The sequence below is a fragment of the Balaenoptera musculus genome, chromosome 6 (genome assembly GCF_009873245.2).
Source record: "Balaenoptera musculus isolate JJ_BM4_2016_0621 chromosome 6, mBalMus1.pri.v3, whole genome shotgun sequence".
In the NCBI taxonomy this organism is placed as follows: Eukaryota; Metazoa; Chordata; class Mammalia; order Artiodactyla; family Balaenopteridae; genus Balaenoptera; species Balaenoptera musculus.
Window position 1 is genome coordinate 48157121 of NC_045790.1, and position 21516 is coordinate 48178636.

General features: G+C 41.8%; 1 protein-coding gene across 2 annotated transcripts in view; it reads right to left on the reverse strand.

The window, feature by feature from the left end:
* Window positions 1-21516, reverse strand: part of ADAMTSL1 (ADAMTS like 1) — a 1026618-nt gene that overhangs the window by 102177 nt on the left and 902925 nt on the right. For both annotated transcript variants that reach the window (XM_036856350.1, XM_036856351.1), the window contains one exon: window positions 2522-2650. In XM_036856350.1, the coding sequence (XP_036712245.1) occupies window positions 2522-2650 (129 nt within the window). The remainder of the gene's footprint in view (window positions 1-2521; window positions 2651-21516) is intronic.

The following is a 21516-nucleotide window of genomic DNA, read 5'->3' on the forward strand; positions in this document are numbered from 1 at the left end:
AATGTACATGGCCAGGCAAAAACTGGACCTAACAACCTAGGATTTCACCATCAGGTTACCAAGAGTGAGTCTCTGGATGAAGTCGGGAGACATGGCCTTAGGTGGCATGGAAGAGTTGACCAAAGCTGGTTTGACTGTCTTGGGTTCCCCATGATAAATACTTCTCCACCTGGATTCTGGTTCTCTCAGTCTCCCTCAAATGCCCAATTCCTTGCTTTGCTGCCCTTTGCTTCCCATTCTTTTAGTCCTACCAATCCCAGCGCTTAAGAGGAGACTCAACATGGTCCATCATATCTCCAGTTGGTGCTCCGTCTCCAAGGCCCATGTTCCTAGTGATCACATGAGGAGTGATGGTCCTGCACAAAGGACCCTGCCTCTACCACCAGTCTGTGTATAGAGGGGCAACTCATTCATGGGAAGCCCTGTCAGAGATTTTGTCCTACTCCCAATCTCGGAGTATAGAACCTGAAGGGATTTAGTTCCAGAAGCTTTCACTGATGAGGCTGGATGCACAGGCCAAGGGAAGCTTTACCAAGAAGAAGCTAATGCATGATGACAGAGAGAGATTTATATTTTTGGGTTCCTGGAGCTACCAGAACATTTCAGAGAAAAACCAGACCTGGCTGTTCTTTGGAAACAACATGCTGTAGATGAAGATTCTCCTCCTACTTCTTTTAAAATGGGTTATCTCTGGCCTTATAAATCACAAGTGGAGGTAAATCTTCCAGTGTTGGGGCTGAGATCTAAGAGGAAGAAACCCCCAGAGCAGGGGGTGCCAATGCCTGTCGTTTTTGCAGACAGGGTATGACTGGGGAACCGTGGTTTGGGTGCCGCAGGAAGGTATATCTGATGAGGACAGCAAGCAGGGGACTGTCGCTGGGCACGAGAGCCATCCATTTTTCCTTTGCACTGTGGGGGTGAAAACCCTTAGGGTAGACAGGCTAGCAGTTCACAGGAAGGCAGAATTGGTAGCTGAGCTTTGTTCCAGTCTATGTGGGTGTTTTTTATTTTTTAATTGACAGTAGATGCCTTTATGAAGAGCATACTACAACCACCTCTGGTCCACTACTCCTCCACTTCCCTGTGACTTTCTGGTCCCTTTAGGCCTCTGAGTTTGCAAGGCCTACCCAAGGGCAATGCCTGTATCACACCCCTAACAAAATTGGCTGTTTTCATTAGTGACTCCTACCTACTTCTGATGTGAGTAAGCTCCAGGTTCCTGTTGGTCTCACCCCTGCCATCCACTCCCGAGCTTTCTACCACCACTGCCCTGAGTTCAGGCCCCAGCACCTCTGCTCTAAACTACTATGATGGCTTCTTTTTTTTTTTTGGATATAAATTTATTTATTTATTTATTTTGGCTGTGTTGGGTCTTCGTTGCTGTGCACGGGCTTTCTCTAGTTGCGGCGAGTGGGGGCTACTCTTTGTTGCCGTGCACAGGCTTCTCATTGCGGTGGCTTCTCTTGCTGCAGAGCACAGGCTCTAGGCGCACAGGCTTCAGTGGCACACAGGCTCAGTAGCTGTGGCGCACGGGCTTAATTGCTCCGCAGCACGTGGGATCTTCCTGGACCGGGGCTTGAACCCGTGTCCCCTGCATTGGCAGGCGGATTCTTAACCACTGCGCCACCAGGGAAGCCCTACTATGATGGCTTCTTTTTTTTTTTTTTAATTTAATTTATTTATTTATTTACTTATGGCTGTGTTGGCTCTTCGTTTCTGGGCGAGGGCTTTCTCCAGTTGCGGCAAGCGGGGGCCACTCTTCATCGCGGTGCGCGGGCCTCTCACTATCGCGGCCTCTCTTGTTGCGGGGCACAGGCTCCAGACGCGCAGGCTCAGCAATTGTGGCTCATGGGCCCAGCTGCTCCGCGGCATGTGGGATCCTCCCGGACCAGGGCTCGAACCCGTGTTCCCTGCACCGGCAGGCAGACTCCCAACCGCTGCGCCACCAGGGAAGCCTATGATGACTTCTTAACTGGCTTCTCTGTCCCTGTATTTCTTTTCTTCAATCCATTTTATGCACTGCATGGCCCCTTAATGTCACTTTCACTCTGCCTTTGTCTGAACTCCTCATCCAAGCGTTCAAACTCTCCCACGGCACAGGTGCAACCCACATTACTAAAGTTTAAGCCCCACCACCCTATCTATGCACTCTGGGCTCTGACCAGACCAAAGCACACGCTGTTCCCCTGAAGTCCTGCGGCTTCCCTACTTCCATGAATTTTCTCACACTCTGTCATCCCCCTGGAACACCCTCTGACCCCATCTTTGCATGCTCACATTCTACCAGTATGCAAGACGGAGATAAAAACCACCTCTTCTCCCTTCATCTGTCCCAGTTTTCCTCCTCTCAACTTGCGGCAGCACTTTCCACTTTCAGAGTGACTGAGGTTCATGCTTGAGTTTTCCTACTAGCCCCAAATCCCTGAGAGCAGAATTTGTACTTATCTTTCCAGCCCCCAACCTAGCACAGGGCTCCATTAATATTTGAACAAATGAATTAACATATGAATGCATTTCTCACCTGCAACTTGGCAGTTAATAGTCACATTCACGCCTCGAACTGTTTTGACGGTGCCTCCTACATCAACTGTGATCGCGGGCTCCTCCGTGTTGATCACAGCCCCTCGCGATGTTTTCACTAGTGGCTTTCCTGAGGGTGAGAAGGAGCGTGACATTTTATTAGATGGTGGCTTTGGGTATTCCCTTGAAACTCGAGATGACCAACAATGAACATACCCAGGCTTTTTCCACTGACCGTGTTTTCCTTTGGAAAAAACTCTAACTGTATACTATAAAAACCATCCGTCCACGCACCCACCTGTCTAGCTACCATAGAATTGTCACAAAAAGAATCTGAGGAGAGAGCATGGTATCCAACAAGTTGGGATGATTTGTGCATCTTATCATTAAATTAACAAATGATCCAATAAATTCTGTGTTTATGGGCTTAATTAAATTTTTATTTTGAGATAGTTGTAGATTCACATGCAGTTATAAGAAATGGCACAGAGCAATCCTGCGTACTCTCTACCCAGTTTCCCCCAATGGAAATATCTTACAAAACTAGAGTACAATGTTATGACTAGAACACTGACATTGATGAAGTTAAGCTACAGAACAACATTTCCATCACTACAAGGATCCCTTATGCTGCCCCAGCCCTGCCTTAATCCTTTGGCAACCATTAATCTGTTCTCCATTTCTTATAATTTTGGCATTTCAAGAATGTTATATAAATGGAATCATATGGTACATAACTTTATTTGATGGGCTTTTTTTCACTCAGAATAATTCTCTGGAGATTCTTACAGGTCTCACATGATACCATGGTGGTATGTATCAATAGTTTGCTCTCTTTTATTGCTGAGTAGTATTCCATGGTATGGATGTACCAAGTATGTTCAGCCATTCAGATGTTGAAGGCCATCTGGGTTGTTTCCACATTTTGGCTATTCAAATAAAGCATCTATAATCATTCCTGTACAAGTTTTTGTGTGAACATTTGTCTTCATTTTCTCTGGGATAAATGCCCAGGAGTGTAATTGCTAGGTCATACAGTAGATTTTTAAGGAACTGCTGAACTGTTTTCCAGAGTGGCTGTATCATTTCACATTCCCACCAGTAATGTACGAGTAATTTAGTTTCTCTGCATCCTTGTTAGCATTTGACGTTATCATTAGTTTTAATTTTAGCCTTTCTGATAGGTGTGTAGTGATATCTCATTGTGGTTTTTTAAAATTTGCATTTCCCCAATGGCTAGTGATATTGAACATCTTTCCATGTACTTATTTTTCATCTTTATATCTTTGATGAAATGTCTCTTCATGTCCTTTAGCATTTTATAATTGGATTATTTTTTACTATATAGAGTTCTGAGAGCTCTTTACATTCTAGATGTAAGTCATTTGTCAGATATGTGGTTTGTAATAAATTTCTCCCAGTCTATAGATTTTTTCCCCTATCTTCTTTAAAAAAATTTTTTTTTAAAAAATTTATTTATTTTTGGCTGCATTGGGTCTTCGTTGCTGTGCGTGGGCTTTCTCTAGCTGCGGCGAGTGGGGTCTACTCTTCGTTGTGGTGCGTGGGCTTCTCATTGTAGTGGCTTCTCTTGTTGCAGAGCACGACGGGCTCTAGGTGCGTGGGCTTCAGTAGTCGTGGCTCGCGGGCTCTAGAGTTCAGGCTCAGTAGTTGTGGTGCACAGGCTTAGTTGGTCTGTGGCATGTGGGATCTTCCTGGACCAGGGATCGAACCTGTGTGCCCTGCATTGGAACGCAGATTCTTATCCACTGTGCCACCAGGGAAGCCCATGCGCCACCACGGAAGCCCTCCCCTATCTTCTTAACAGGATCTTCCACAGAGCAAAAGTTTTTAACTTTGATGAAGTCCAATTTATCGAGTTTTCCTTTCATGGATCAGGCTTTTAATGTTAAGTGTAAGATCTATTTACCTAGACCAAGATCCTAAAATGTTTTTCCTATTTTTTTCCTAAAAGTTTCCCAGTTTTACATTTTACATTTAAGTCTGTGATATATTTTGAGTTAATTTTCATATAAGGCATGAGACTTAGGTCAAAGTTTATTTGTTTTTTGCCTATGGATGTCCAATTGCTCCACCACCATTAATTGAACAAGCTATCTTTCCTCCATGGAATTGCTTTTGTGTTTGTCAACATCAGCTGAGTATATTTTTGTGGCTCTACTTCTGTGTTCTTGTTTCTGTTCCACTGATTTATGTGTCTATCTCTCTACTAATACCACACAGTCTTAATTATTGTAGTTATATAATTAATCTTGAAATTGATTCTTGAGTCTGATTCTTCCCACTTTATTATTCTTTGCTATGCTAGTTTCTTTGCCTTCCTACATAAATGTTAGAATAGTTTTGTCTACAACCATAAAATTTTGCTGGGATTCTGATAGGAAATATACAAACATGAATATCAATTTAGAGAGAATTGACATCTTTACTGTGTTGAGTCTTCCAATCCATGAACACTGTATGTCTATTTATTTAGATCTCCTTTACTTTCTTTCATCAGAGTTTTGTAGTTTCCAGTGTACAAGTCCTGGACATAATTTGTTAGATTTATACCCAATTATTATTTTTTTTAAGGGATGGTAAATGATATTGTATTTTCAATCTCAGTGTTCATGTGTTCATTGCTAGTATACAGAAACAGTCGTTTTGTACAGAGTGTGACCTTGCTAAACTTATATATTAGTTCTAGAACTTTTTTTGTAGATTCCTTGGTATTTTCTAAGTAGGGGTCATTTCTTCTGCAAACAGTTTTATTCCTTCCTTTTGATCTATATGCATTTTATTTCCTTTCCTTGGATTATTTCACTGGATAGAACTTCCATCACTACATTGAAACTGTTAAAAGTAGGTTTTTAGTATGATGAGTGATTTTTTGGTTGAAACCTGGACATTTTCATATCATGTTATACAACTCTGGACCTTATTTAAATCTGTTTTAGCTGCTGTTCTCTGAAACCACTCAGGTCGGGGAGCAGGGAGATGCCACCTGGTTACTACCCAGTGGAAGTAGAAGTCCAGGTTCTCCAGTTGGCTTCCTTTGTGATCCACATGGGGCACTCCTCTTAACTGCTGGGCCTGGGTGGAGCTTCTGTTTCCCCCTGCTCTCCACTGACCCTGCCGTGGGAGAAGCCTTGTTACTGCTGGTGATGAATGAAAGTCCTAACTCTCCAGGAGGCTTTCTCTACCACCACCACAGCGGGAAGAGGAAGAGGGACACTGCAGGATGAGGGTAGAAGTCTAGGATCCCCATGTGGTCTCCACATTATGCCCCTGTGGGGATAAAATCCATCTTCTCTGACTCCACATCCATGGGGGTGTTGGGGAACCATGTTTCAGTCTGCCGAGGAGTCCAGTCTTCCCATTCAGGCTTTGCTGGTGTGGGTGGTGTTTGGAGTAGAGCAGCATTTTCTAGTTTTCTGTCCTGCTAGGTTGCCCCTTTCCTGTTCCTTTGGGTAGAGGAAGCAGGCTTAAGCTGGGACATTTTTTTCTGTTTCTGTTGCATTTCCTGGCAGCCGCCTTCTTCAGCTCCAAGTTTGGGCTTTATGAGGCAAACAAACAAACAGCCCAGAAAACCCAATGAAGTCACAATTGTGTCATTCCTCAGTACCCAAGGTCCCTAGCCAGTCTGTTTTCTCCTCTCTCCTTTTCAGTCTTCTTATGTTTGTTTTATATACAATGTCTGGACTTTAGTTGCATTTACCAGGAGGAATAGGGAAAAAATACATCTATGGCATCTTCCCAGGAGTGGAAATTCTGTGTACATTACACTTTAATAGGCCTTTACCAGCTGGGGATAAAAATACAGCACTTCATGTACATGACCACAAAATACAATGAAAAGATTCATTTATTGAGCACCTGGGGAAATAAGGGTCCACATGAGATCATTTTCATACACCCAAAGCTTAATTTTTTGTAAGCCAAATGGATTTAATTTTGTTTCAACCATTTTATAGGCAGGACAATCTACAATGGCATTCACTCTTCTGTGCCTTCATTAACTGTGAAGAAAACCATAATTCACCAATGCCCTTCGGAGTCTTACACCTGCTTTTCATACTTTTTGTTTTCTCCATCATCTATTTATCCTTTCTTCCCGCTTGCACTATCACCCAGCTTCATATTAGAAGCTGTCCTTCTTTTTTTTCCTCTCCCCTTTAATTGCTTTCTAGGCATGGGTTATTAGCTCATTAGAACTATCAATATATTTAAGGACAGAAACTTGAGGCGGGTTCTGAGGAGTTCACCTTTGAATATATGCATAGGCTGTCTATCTGTTTTGACTGGGATCCTTTTCCTTATCTCACCTATATTCAATGTGTTTGAGATTATGTATGACCTGATGTGAAGGTGAGTGATTTCGTACTATAATGCTTTCTGAGACTAATGCAGGGTGATAACAAGAGAGTGCAGCGGGAATGACACAATTAATACGGGTGTATTTACCTTACCTCCTGACCCTAAGAAGCTCTTGGCTCGCACGTCAACTGTATTCTAAATCTAACCAGTCCCTCCGTTGCTATAATCTGATGCCACCACGTTCTCTGGGTGGACTATTCCACAGCCTAACTGGTCTCCTCGCTCCCACCACATGAATCAGATCACACAAGTCCTCTGCTTAAATTATCTAGTGCTTTTTCAGTGCAGTTACAACGAAATTTCAAGCTCCTTTTCATGCCCAACCATCCCCTACGTGTTCAGGCCCAGCTGTTTACCCTCCCTCTACCTCCCTGAGGCCACACTTCCAGTTGATCACTGTTGTTGCAGCCCTTCGGTCCCTTCTTCCAGAACATCAGCACATTTGTCCCAGCTGTTCCCTTTCCCTGATATCCTGCACCTGAAGACTTCTGCACAGTTATCTTCTGGTCATTCACGTCTCCACACAAATATCACCTCCTACTGGGGCCTTTCTAAAGCATACATGCCTTCCCTCCCTTACCAGTCATTACGTAGCTCAATGCCAATTTTATTTTCTCCCTAAGCACTAGAACTATCAAAATTTACCTTATCTGTGTGTTTTCTGCCTCCCACCCCTCACCATGTAACTTCCATAAAATCAGGGATCACACCCCTCTTGTTCTCTTCTTTGTTCCTACCACTCAGTCCTGGTACATAGTAGGTCCTCAATAAATATCTCGTAAATGAATATATGTGTGCATATGGTGTACTATGCACATTATCTGAATTTGTTTTTGTTGTCATAACAACCCTGAGAGTCAGGTAAAGAATTTCTATCTTTTATATAGATGAGGAACTTAGGCTCAGAAAGGCCCAATGGTTTGTCCAAGGCCAGAAAGCAAGCAAGCAGTAGGACTGAAGTAGACCCCAGAACTTTGACCTCAAGTCCAGTGCTTGTAACTGGAGATCCCAAATCCTTGTCTGCGGACTAGCTGCCTCAGAACCCCCAGGGCACTTGTTGAAAAAACATAATCTGTCCTGCTATATATAATATTTGCCTCACTGTGTGTAATAAAAACAACTGTGCCAATGGGGAAAAGCAAGTTAGGGACCAGTTTCAGACTCACAATTACCAAGTTATTTTTCCTATAGGAATTTTAATAATAAAGGTGGTTTTATAGCTGCAAGTGTATAGCTATAAAATTCAAATGTCACTGAATTAAATCCAGCCCTTAATTAATTATATTGAGCTTTTGCTGAAAAGTAACGACCTATCGCCCTGTCACTAGAGGCGCTGTTGTTAGCACAGGCTACTTATGCATTCTCATTACCTTCATAATCCATTGTTAAGACAAAGCACAGAGTTACCCAAGTATCTACAATTAATAGAACTTTATACTGAAAAGTGTCCTTAATCAACTGACCCTCTTACATCTATTAGAAAAAGCTTGTACATATTATTGAGTTGCACTCTTAGACTTACTAAGCCTGAATCTCAGGTGGTGGGATGGAAGCTCTAATCTCTATTTTGAACAAGTTCTGAGGTGATTCTGACATTCAGCCAGGTTTGATAATCAGTGAATTACACTGTGTTAGTTTTTCTTGAGTCCTGGTGAGAGCTGAGGTTTTTTTTGAGAGCCCATTAATTCAATATTAGAAAATTTCAGGTTGGACACATGTACTCCAACGTTCACTGCAGCACTATCTACACTAGCCAAGACATGGAAGCAACCTAAATGTCTATTGACAGAGGAATGGATAAAGAAAGTGTGGTACATATATAAAATGGAATATTACTCAGCCATAAAAAAGAATGACATAATGCCATTTGCAGCAACATGTATGGACTTAAAGATTATTTTATTAGGTGAAGTAAGTCAGACAGAGAAAGACAAATATCATCTTATATCACTTATATGTGGAATCTAAAAAAATGATACAAATGAACTTATTTACCAAACAGAAACAGACTCACAGATCTGGAAATCAAACTTAAGGATACCAAAGGGGAAACATGGGGGGAAATGATAAATTTGGAGATTGGGATTAACATATATAAACTACTATATATAAAATAGATAACTAACAAGGAGCTACTGTATAGAGCAGGGAACTCTACTCAATATTCTGTAATAACCTATATGGGAAAAGAATCTGAAAAAGAATGGATATATGTATATGTATAACTGATTCACTTTGCTGTACACCTGAAACTAATACAACATTGTAAATCAACTATACTTCAATAAAAATTAAAAAAAAAAAAGAAAATTTCAGGTTGGAATTCTTATTTTAATGGTCAACTAAAAAACAAAACAAAAATAATTTAAGTCCACTTTAGATCACCTAGATAGTCACCTAGGTGAGATGAGTACTGCTGTGTGATGCCACGCCTATGTTTATGCTTGATTATAATCCCATTAGCTAGTATTATTTTAATTATGGAAGTCAACTAAGAAGGAAAAAAAATAGAGATGCAGAGAGGGAGTGAAGTGATAAATTATGTATTTGTGCTAAAAGAATGCTAAAAAAGGTCACGGCATGCCTGACCAAAAAGCTTTTCACAATAGGCAAAACAAAAAAAAGACAGGCTGAGCCATGATCACAGAGCCTCTGCAGTGTGGGCAGAGCCTCAGCCATCAGGCCCATGTCCACCATGTCATCTCTGTGGGTCAGCATCAGCTAGCAGATTACATTCGTGTTGATTTCTGGAAATTGATAGGGTTTACAGATTACTCTTTCATTGAATCTGTAAATTGGTGTTATAGTCGCATGAGAGCTATACATCCAAGGAGATTATGCTTAGTTTTATATCTGCATATATATAAGAAGAACAAGGAAATAGAAACAAAGGCAAGCTTTTCAATTTATCAGGCCCAATATAAGGAATCAAGTCTCTTCAACAGAGTCAGACACAGAAAAGAAACCATTAAGAGAATCATTTATTGTTCATTTCCTTTAGACCTCATCATACCCCTGAGCTTTTGGATTATGGCTCCTGTTCAAGTGATATGGAACAGGGGATCCAGAGCCTCAGTGGTAAGCAAGGGGAGCCCTGGTACAAGGGTGAACCTAAGGTCCACTAACACTTGCACGTCAATATGCACTGATGTGGAGGAGTGCCATCTTGTGTTGCCTTTAGAGCAGAGGCCTTCGACCAAACAGGCACTGTCCTGACCTGAAAGGACCAGCAGCTGGAGAGACAGGCAGGGACAGATGAGCAGCCCTAGGAGCAAATCTTGGAAATACATTCCTGTGCACAGTCTGGGCTCTGGCTCACACCTCTTTCACTCATGTGTGACTCTGGGTAAAATCAAAACCCAATGGGAAAAAATCTGAACATATGTGCTTGGAAAATATCTTTGGCCCAGTATAAGGGAGATGGAGAGAGGAGCCAGAGGAGATGAAGTCTTGCTTTTTGAGTGCAGCCAAGAACAGAGAGCATTGTAAGTAACTTTTTCTCAGGGCCGAAGTCTAGGCCTCCGCTAACAGCAACTTTGTTTTCAATAGCACGATGCCTTCCATTTTAGAAGCGATGGCAGAGATGGATCTGCTACCAACCAAATACTTTTCTTCTTCCTAGGCACACAGTCAGGTCATTTACCAGCCTCTCTGCAGTTAGGGGTGGGCAAGACCGTGAATTCCAGCAAATGGAATGGGAGCAGAAGTCAAGTGTACCACTTCTTGACCCAAACCACAAAAAACCTTTTGTGCAATAATTTGTTTTAGACGTTAGGTGAGTGAGAAAAAATCTATCATATTTTAACCATCCTATATTTATGGTTTTGTTTGTGAGATAGGCAAACAGAAAAAAGCGCCAAATTAGCACAGATGCTAATTAATCCATGTTTAATTAATATTTATTGACTCACTGAATGAATCAAATGGGTCTTCTTTCAACTCTTCTAACATTATGAGTCACAAATGGCATTTGAAAATGGTTCTCTACAATTTTTAGCCATCAAAAATAACAAGGACCTACTGTATAGCATAGGGAACTATATTCAATATCTTGTAATAACTTATAATGGAAGAGAATCTGAAAAAGAATACATACCTATGTATATATGTATAACTGAATCACTTTGCAGTACACCGAAAATACTGCAAACCAACTATACTTCAATAAAATACAAAAATTGGAGGGGGGAATCAAGATGGCAGAGGAGAAGGACATGGAGCTCACCGCCCCCAACAAGTACATCAAAAATACATCTACAAGTGGAACGACTCACACAGAACATCTACTGAACACTGGCAGAAGACCTCAGACTTCTGAAAGGGCAAGAAAACCTCCATGTAACTGGGTAGAACAAAAGAAAAAAGAAAAAGAGAGAAAGGAATTGGGATGGGACTTGCACCCCAGGGAAGGAGCTGTGAAGGAAAAAAGGTTCCTGCACCCTGGGAAGTGGCCTCACTAGTGGGAAGATCAGCCTGGATGGAGGGGGAGCTTTGGAGCCTCAGAAGACAGCGCAGCAACTGGTTTGAGGTAGGCGAAACAGTGACCTGCACAGATGGTCAGTACCACCGCCCTGCGCTCCCCAGTCTCAGACACTTGTCCACTGGTGCAGGGGGTGCTGGATGCCGGAGCTTGGGCTTTGGAGGTCAGATTCAGGGAGAGGACTGGGGTTGGCTGCACCGAGACAGCCTGAAGAGGCTGGAATGTGGCAACTGAGGGCATACTTGGAAGAAGTCTTGGCCCACCAGAGAGGCAAGGCACCATTGTTGGGGGGGCACAGGAGGAAAGGGGCGGGACCACCATAGGAGCTTCTCTCTCTGTGCACACTCTCAGGCAACAGGACACAGCCTACATGACCTCTGGGGGCAGGCATGAGATGCTGTTGCTATCCTGGGCTCCAGAGGCGGGCACGGGCTGCCACCACCGCTAAGAGTCCCAGGAGTGTGCGCACTGCTGCTGCTGCTACAAGACCCGCGAGCAGGTGCCAAGTGCTGCCTCTGCTGTCCCAGGAGTGTGCGGGGCACTGCTGCCACTATGAGACCCACAAGTAAGTGCCAAGTGCTGGCCCTGCTGTCCCAGGAGTGCGTGAGCTGCTGCCGCCACTCTGACACCCACAAGCAGGTGCCAATCTCTGCCCATGCCATCCAGGAAGAGCACATGGGCTATGAGCAGATGGTAATCACTGCCCCTGCTGTCCCGTCAGTGCACGGGCTGCTGCCACTGCCAAGAGATCGGGGAGCAGGTGCCAATAGCTACCCCAGCTGTCCCAGAGGTGTGAGGGCTGCCAGTGGCAGGAGACCCACGAGTGGGCACTGATTGCTGCCCCCACCATCTGAGCGCGCACAGGTGGCTGCACCTGTATGCCCCATATTGAGGGGATAACAGCCAGCACATGCTGAAGAAAGAGGCACCAAGCATCCAAACTAAAAGTGGCCCCTCAATTCTGGACAAGATGGCGGAGTAGAAGGAATTGAGCTCACTCTCTCTCATGAAAACACCAAAATCACAACTAACTGCTGAACAACCACTGACAAAAAAGACTGGAACCTACCAAAAAAGATATTTTACATCCAAAGACAAAGTTGAAGGCACAAAGAGATGGTAGGAGGGGCACTTTCATGATATAATCAAATCCCATACACGCCGGGGTGGGGGAGGCAACCCACAAAATGGAAAATAATTACATTGCAGAGGTTCTCCCACAGGAGTGAGAGTCCTGAGCCCCACATCAAGCTCCCCAGCCTGAGGGTATGGCATCAGGAGGAAGAGCCCTAAAGCATTTGGCTTTGAAGGCCAGTGGGGCTTGATTGCAGGAGCTCCACAGGAGAGGGGGAAACAGAAACTCCACTCTTGGAGGGCACACATAAGATTTCACATGCACTGGGACCCAGCACAAAGCAGTGACTCCAAAGGAGCCTGGGTGAAACCTACTGGCGGTCTTGGAGTGTCACCTGGGGAGGCAGAGGTCGGCTGTGCCTCACTGTCGGGGCAAAAACACTGGTGGTGGAGGGCCCAGTGAATATCCATTGGTGTGAGCTCTCCTGGAGGTTGCCATTTTGGCACTGAGATCTGGCCCCACCCAACAGCCTGCAGGCTCCAGTGCTAGGACGCCTTAGGCCAAGCAACCAACAAGGTGGGAACACAGCCCCAACTATCAGCAGACATGGTGCCTAAAGTTGTCCTGAGCCACAGCCACCCCTAAACACACCCCTTGACACAACACTGCCCACTAGAGGGATAAGACCCAGCTCCACCCACCAGTGGGTAGGCACCAGTCCCTCCCACCAGGAAGCCTGCATAAGCCCCTGGACAAACCTCACCTACCAGGGGGCAGAAACCAGAAGCAAGAGGAACTACAACCCTGTAGCCTGCAAAAAGGAGACCACAAAAATGTAAAGTTAGACTAAATGAGATGGCAGAGAAATATGTTCCGGACGAAGGAACCAGATTAAAAACCCAGAACAACTAAGTGAAGTGGAGATAGGCAATCTACCTGAAAAAGCATTCAGAGTTATGATAGTAAAGATATCCAAGATCTTGGGAAATGAATGGAGGCACAGACTGAGAAGATACAAGATATGTTCAACAAAGAGCTAGAAGACTTAAGAATAAACAAACAGAGATGAACAATACAATAACTGAAATGAAAAGTACAATAGAAGGAATCAATAGCAGAATAAATGAGGCAGAACAAATAAGTGACCTGGAAAACAGAGTGGTGGAAATCACTGCATGGAACAGAATAAAGAAAAAAGAATGAAAGAAATAAGGACAGTCTCAGGGACCACAGACACAACGTTAAATGCAACAATGTTCATGTTATAGGGGTCCCAAAAAGAGAAGACAGAGAAAGGGCCTGAGAAAATATTTGAAGAGATTATAGCCGAAAACTTCCCTAACATGGGAAAGGAAACACTCAAGTTCAGGAAGCACAGAGAGTCCCATACAGGATAAACCCAAGGAGGAACACGCCAAGACACATATTAACCAAACTAACAAAGATTAAAGACAGAGAAAATATTAAAAGCAACAAGGGAAAAGCAACAAATAACATACAAGGGAATCCGCATAAGAACATCAGCTGATTTTTCAGTAGAAACTCTGCAGGCCAGAAAGGAGTGGCACCATATATTTAAAGTGATGAAAGGGGAGAACCTACAACCAAGAGTATTCTACCCAGCAAGGCTCTAATTCAGATTCGATGGAGAAATGAAATGCATTACAGACAAGCAAAAGCTAAGAGAACTCAGGACCACCAGACCAGCTTTACAACAAATGCTAAAGGAACTTCTCTAAGCGGAAAAGAAAAGGACACAACTAGAAATGAGAAAATTACGAATGGGAAAGCTCACCAGTAAAGGCAAACATACAGTAGAGGTAGGAAATCATTTACAAACAAATATAATATCAAAACCAGCAATTGTGAGAAGAGGAAAGTACAAACACAGGATATTGGAAATGCATTTGAAATTAAGAGACCAGTAACTTAAAACAATCTTGTATAAATATAAACTGCTATATCAAAACTTCATGGTAAACACAAACCAAAAATCTACAATAGATACACAGAAAAAAAGAAAAAAACAATCCAAATGAAACACTAAAGATAGTCACCAGATCACAAGAGAAGAGAACAAAACAGGAAGGCAAGAAAAAAGACCTGCAAAAACAAAACCAAAACAATTAACATAATGGCAATATGAACATACATATTGATAATTACCTTAAATGTAAATAGATTAAACGTTCCAACCAAAAGACATAGACTGGCTGAATGGTTACAAAAACAATATCCACATACATGCTGTCTACAAGAGAGCCACTTCAGATCTAGGGACACATACAGACTGAAAGTGAGGGAATGGAAAAAGTTATTCCATGCAAATGGAAATCAAACGAAAGCAGGAGTAGCAATATTCATATCAGGCAAAATAGACTTTAAAATAAAGACTGTTACAAGAGACAAAAAAGGAGAAATGTCTTTTTGGATTCACCTTCTAAAGTAATAAAAATAAAAGGAAAAATAAACAAATGGGACCTAATTAAACTTAAAAGCTTTTGCAGAGCAAAGGAAAGCATAAACAAAACGAAAAGACAACCCAGAATGGGAGAAAATATCAATATTTGCAAATGATGCAACTGACAAGTGATTAATCTCTAAAATATACAAACATCTCACGCAACTCTATATAAAAAAAAAACCCAATCAAAAAATGGGCAGAAGATATAAATAGACATTTCTCCAAAGGACACATACAAATGGCCCAAAAACCTATGAAAAGATGCTCAACATCGCTAATTATCAGAAAAATTCAAATCAAAACTACAATGAGGTATCACCCCACACCAGTCAGAATGGTCATCATCAAAAAGTCTACAGGGCTTCCCTGGTGGCGCAGTGGTTGAGAATCTGCCTGCCAATGCAGGGGACACGGGTTCGAGCCCTGGTCTGGGAAGATCCCACATGCCGTGGAGCAACTGGGCCCGTGAGCCACAATTACTGAGCCTGCGTGTCTGGAGCCTGTGCTCTGCAAAAAGAGAGGCCGTGACAGTGAGAGGCCCACACACCACGATGAAGAGTGGCCCCCACTTGCCACAACTGGAGAAAGCCCTCGCACAGAAACGAAGACCCAACACAGCCATAAAATAAAAAAAAAAAAAGTCTACAAACACTAAATGCTGGAGAGGGTGTGGAGAAAAGGAAACCTTCCTACAAGTTGGTGGGAATGTAAATTGGTATAGCCGCTACAGAGAAAAATATGGAGGTTCCTAAAAAATTCCTAAAAAACTAAAAACAGAACTACCATATGATCCAACAAACCCACTCCTGGGCATGTATCTGGAGAAAACCATAATTTGAAAAGATACATGCACTCCAATGTTCACTGCAGCATTACTTACAATAGCCAAAACATGGAAGCAACCTAAATGTCCATCGACAGAGGAATGGATAAAGAAGACATGGTAGCTGGAGGAACCAATATGGCGGAGTAGAAGGACATGCTCTCACTCCCTCTTGTGAGAACACCAGAATCACAACTAGCTGCTGGACAATCATCAACAGGAAGACACTGGAACTCACCAAAAAAGATACCCCACATTCAAAGACAAAGAAGCCACAATGAGACAGTAGGAGGGGCGCAATCACAGTAAAATCAAATCCCATAACTCCTGGGTGGGTGACTCACAGACTGGAGAACACTTATACCACAGAAGTCCACCCACTGGAGTGAAGGTTGTGAGCCCCACGTCAGGCTGCCCAACCTGGGGGTCCAGCAACGCAAAGAGGAAATCCAAGAGAATCAGACTTTGAAGGTAAGTGGGATTTGACTGCAGGACTTCGACAGGACTGGGGGAAACAGAGACTCCACCCTTGGAGGGCACACACAAAGTAGTGTGTGCATCGGGACCCAGGGGAAGGAGCAGTGACCCCACGGGAGACTGAACCAGACCTACCTGCTAGTGTGGGATGGTCTCCTACAGAGGCGGGGGGGTGGCTGTGACTCACCGTGGGGACGAGGACACTGGCGGCAGAAGTTCTGGGAAGTACTCCTTGCCGTGAGCCCTCCCAGAGTCTGTCATTATCTCCACCAAAGAGCCCAGGTAGGCTCCAGTGTTGGGTTGCCTCAGGCCAAACAACCAACAGGGAGGTAACCCAGCCCTACCCATCAGCAGTCAAGTGGATTAAAGTTTTACTGAGCTCTGCCCACCAGAGCAACAGTCAGCTCTACCCATCACCAGTCCCTCCCATCAGGAAACTTGCAGAAGCCTCTTAGATAGCCTCATCCACCAGAGGACAGACAGCAGAAGCAAGAATAACTACAATCCTGCAGCCTGTGGAACAAAAACCACATTCACAGAAACACAGACAAGATGAAAAGGCAGAGGGCTATGTACCAGATGAAGGAACAAGAAAAAACCCCAGAAAAACAACTAAATGAAGTGGAGATAGGCAACCTTCCAGAAAAAGAATTCAGAATAATGACAGTGAAGAAGATCCAGTACCTTGGAAAAAGAATGGAGGCAAAGATTGAGAAGATGCAAGAAATGTTTAACAAAGACCTAGAACAATTAAAGAAGAAACAGAGATAAACAAAACAATAACTGAAATGAAAACTACACTAGAAGGAATCAATAGCAGAATAACTGAGGCAGAAGAACGGATAAGTGACCTGGAAGACAGAATGGTGGAATTCACTGCTGTGGAACAGAATAAAGAAAAAAGAAAGAAATGAAGACAGACTAAGAGATCACTGGGACAACATTAAACGCAACAACATTCGCATTATAGGGGTCCCAGAAGGTGAAGAGAGAGAGAAAGGACCAGAGAATATATTTGAAGAGATTATAGTCGAAAACTTCCCTAACAGGGGAAAGGAAATAGCCACCCAAGTCCAGGAAGCGCAGCGAGTCCCATACAGGATAAACCCAAGGAGAAACACGCCGAGACACATAGTAATCAAATTGATAAAAATTAAAGACAAAGAAAAATTATTGAAAGCAGCAAGGGAAAAACGACAAATAACATACAAGGGAACTCCCATAAGGTTAACAGCTGATTTCTCAGCAGAAACTTTACAAGTCAGAAGGGAGTGGCATGATATACTTAATTAAAGTGGTGAAAGGGAAGAACCTACAACCAAGATTACTCTACCTGGCAAGGATCTCATTTAGATTCGATGGAGAAATCAAAAGCTTTACAGACAAGCAAAAGCTAAGAGAATTCAGCACCACCAAACCAGCTCTACAACAAATGCTAAAGGAACTTCTCTAAGTGGGAAACACAAGAGAAGAAAAGGACCTACAAAAACAAACCCAAAACAATTGAGAAAATGGTCATAGGAACATACATATCGATAATTACCTTAAACGTAAATGGTTTAAATGCTCCAACCCAAAGACACAGGCTTGCTGAATGGATACAAAAACAAGACCCATATATATGCTGTCTACAAGAGACCCACTTCAGACCTAGGGACACATACAGACTGAAAGTGAGAGAATGGAAAAAGATATTCCATGCAAAAGGAAATCAAAAGAAAGATGGAGTAGCAATACTCATTTCAGATAAAATAGACTTTAAAATAAAGAATGTTACAAGAGACAAGGAAGGACACTACATAATGATCAAGGGATCAATCCAAGAAGAAGATATAACAATATAAATATATATGCAACCAACATAGGAGCACCTCAGTACATAAGGCAACTGCTAACAGCTATAAAAGAGGAACTCAACAGTAACACAATAATAGTGGGGGACTTTAACACCTCACTTACACCAATGGGCAGATCATCCAAAATGAAAATAAATAAGGAAACAGAAGCTTTAAATGACACAATAGACCAGATAGATTTAATTGATATTTATAGGACATTCCATCCAAAAACAGCAGATTACACTTTCTTCTCAAGTATGCATGGAACATTCTCCAGGATAGATCATACCTTGGGTCACAAATCAAGCCTCAGTAAATTTAAGAAAATTGAAATCATATCAAGCATCTTTTCTGACCACAATGCTGTGAGATTAGAAATGAATTACAGGGAAAAACACGTAAAAAACACAAACACATGGATGCTAAACAATACGTTACTAAATAACCAAGAGATCACTGAAGAAATCAAAGAGGAAATAAAAAACTACCTAGAGACAAGTGACAATGAAAACAGGGTGATCCAAAACCTATGGGATGCAGCAAAAGCAGTTCTAAGAGGGAAGTTTATAGCTATACAAGCCTACCTCAAGAAACAAGAAAAATCTCATGTAAACAATCTAACCTTACACCTAAAGGAACTAGAGAAAGAAGAACAAACAAAACCCAAAGTTAGCAGAAGGAAAGAAATCATGAAGATCAGAGCAGAAATAACTGAAATAGAAACAAAGAAAACAATAGCAAAGATCAATAAAACTAAAAGCTGGTTCTTTGAGAAGATAAACAAAATTGATAAACCATTAGCCAGACTCATCAAGGAAAAGAGGGAGAGGACTGAAATCAATAAAATTAGAAATGAAAAAGGAGAAGTTACAACAGACACTGCAGAAATAGAAAGCATCCTAAGAGACTACTACAAACAACTCTATGCCAATCAAATGGACATCCTGGAAGAAATGGACAAATTCTTAGAAAGGTATAACCTTCCAAGACTGAACCAGGAAGAAACAGAAAATATGAACAGACCAATCACAAGCAATGAAATTGAAACTGTGATTAAAAATCTTCCAACAAACAAAAGTCCAGGACCAGATGGCTTCCCAAGTGAATTCTATCAAACATTTAGAGAAGAGCTAACACCCATCCTTCTCAAACTCTTCCAAAAAATGGCAGAGGAAGGAACACTCCCAAACTCATTCTATGAGGCCACCATCACCCTGATACCAAAACCAGGGAAAGATACTACAAAAAAAGAAAATTACAGACCAATATCACTGATGAATATAGATGCAAAAATCCTCAACAAAATACTAGCAAACAGAATCCAACAACACATGAAAAGGATCATACACCATGACCAAGTGGGATTTATCCCAGGAATGCAAGGATTCTTCAATATACGCAAATCAATCAATGTGATACACCATATTAACAAACTGAAGAATAAAAACCATATGATCATCTCAATAGAAGCAGAAAAAGCTTTTGACAAAATTCAACACCCATTTATGATAAAAACTCTCCAGAAAGTGGGCCTAGAGGGAACCTACCTCAACATAATAAAGGCCATATATGACAAACCCACAGCAAACATCATTCTCAATGGTGAAAAACTGAAAGCATTTCCTCTAAGATCAGGAACAAGACAAGGATGTCCACTCTCACTATTATTCAACATAGTTTTGGAAGTCCTAGCCACAGCAATGAGAGAAGAAAAAGAAATAAAAGGAATACAAATTGGAAAAGAAGAAGTAAAACTGTCACTGTTTGCAGATGACATGATACTATACATAGAGAATCCTAAAACTGCCACCAGAAAACTACTGGAGCTAATCAATGAATTTGGTAAAGTTGCAGGATACAAAATTAATGCACAGAAATCTCTTTCATTCCTATACAGTAATGATAAAAAATCTGAAAGAGAAATTAAGGAAACACTCCCATTTACCATTGCAACAAAAAGAATAAAATACCTAGGAATAAACCTACCAAGGGAGACAAAAGACCTGTATGCAGAAAACTATAAGACACTGATGAAAGAAATTAAAGATGATACTAACAGATGGAGAGATATACCATGTTCTTGGATTGGAAGAATCAATATTGTGAAAATGACTATACTACCCAAAGCAATCTACAGATTCAATGCAACCCCTATCAAATTACCAATGGCATTTTTTATGGAACTAGAACAAAAAATCTTAAAATTTGTATGGAGACCAAAAAGACCCCAAATAGCCAAAGCAGTCTTGAGGGAAAAAAACAGAGCCGGAGGAATCAGGCTCCCTGACTTCAGACTATACTACAAAGCTACGGTAATCAAGACAATATGGTACCGGCACAAAAACAGAAACATAGATCAATGGAACAAGACAGAAAGCCCAGAGATAAACCCACGCACCTATGATCAACTAATCTATGACAAAGGAGGCAAGGATATACAATGGAGAAAAGACAGTCTCTTCAATAAGTGGTGCTGGAGAAACTGGACAGCTACATGTAAAAGAATGAAATTAGAACACTCCCTAACACCAAAAACAAAAATAAACTCAAAATGGATTAGAGACCTAAATGTAAGACCAGACACTATAAAACTCTTAGAGGAAAACATAGGAAGAACACTCTTTGACATAAATCACAGCAAGATCTTTTTGATCCACCTTCTAGAATAATGGAAATAAAAACAAAAATAAACAAATGGGACCTAATGAAACTTAAAAGCTTTTGCACAGCAAAGGAAACCATAAACAAGACGAAAAGACAACCCTCAGAATGGGAGAAAATATTTGCAAATGAAGCAACTGACAAAGGATTAATCTCCAAAATATATAAACAGCTCATGCAGCTCAATATTAGAGAAACAAACAACCCAATCCAAAAATGGGCAGAAGACCTAAATAGACATTTCTCCAAAGAAGAAATGCAGATGGCCAAGAAGCACATGAAATGCTCCTCAACATCACTAATTATTAGAGAAATGCAAATCAAAACTACAATGAGGTATCACCTCACAGCAGTTAGAATGGGCATCATCAGAAAATGTACAAACAACAAATGCTAGAGAGGGTGTGGAGACAAGGGAACCCTCTTGCACTGTTGGTGGGAATGTAAATTGATACAGTCACTATGGAGAACAGTATGGAAGTTCCTTAAAAAACTAAAAATAGAACTACCATACGACCCAGCAATCCCACTACTGGGCATATACCCAGAGTAAACCATAATTCAAAAAGACGCATGCACCCCAACGTTCATTGCAGCACTATTTACAATAGCCAGGTCATGGAAGCAACGTAAATGCCCATCAACAGACAAATGGATAAAGAAGATGTGGTACATATATACAATGGAATATTACTCAGCTATAAAAAGGAACGAAATTGGGCCATTTGTTGAGACGTGGATGGATCTAGAGACTGTCATACAGACTGAAGTAAGTCAGAAAGAGGAAAACAAATATTGTAT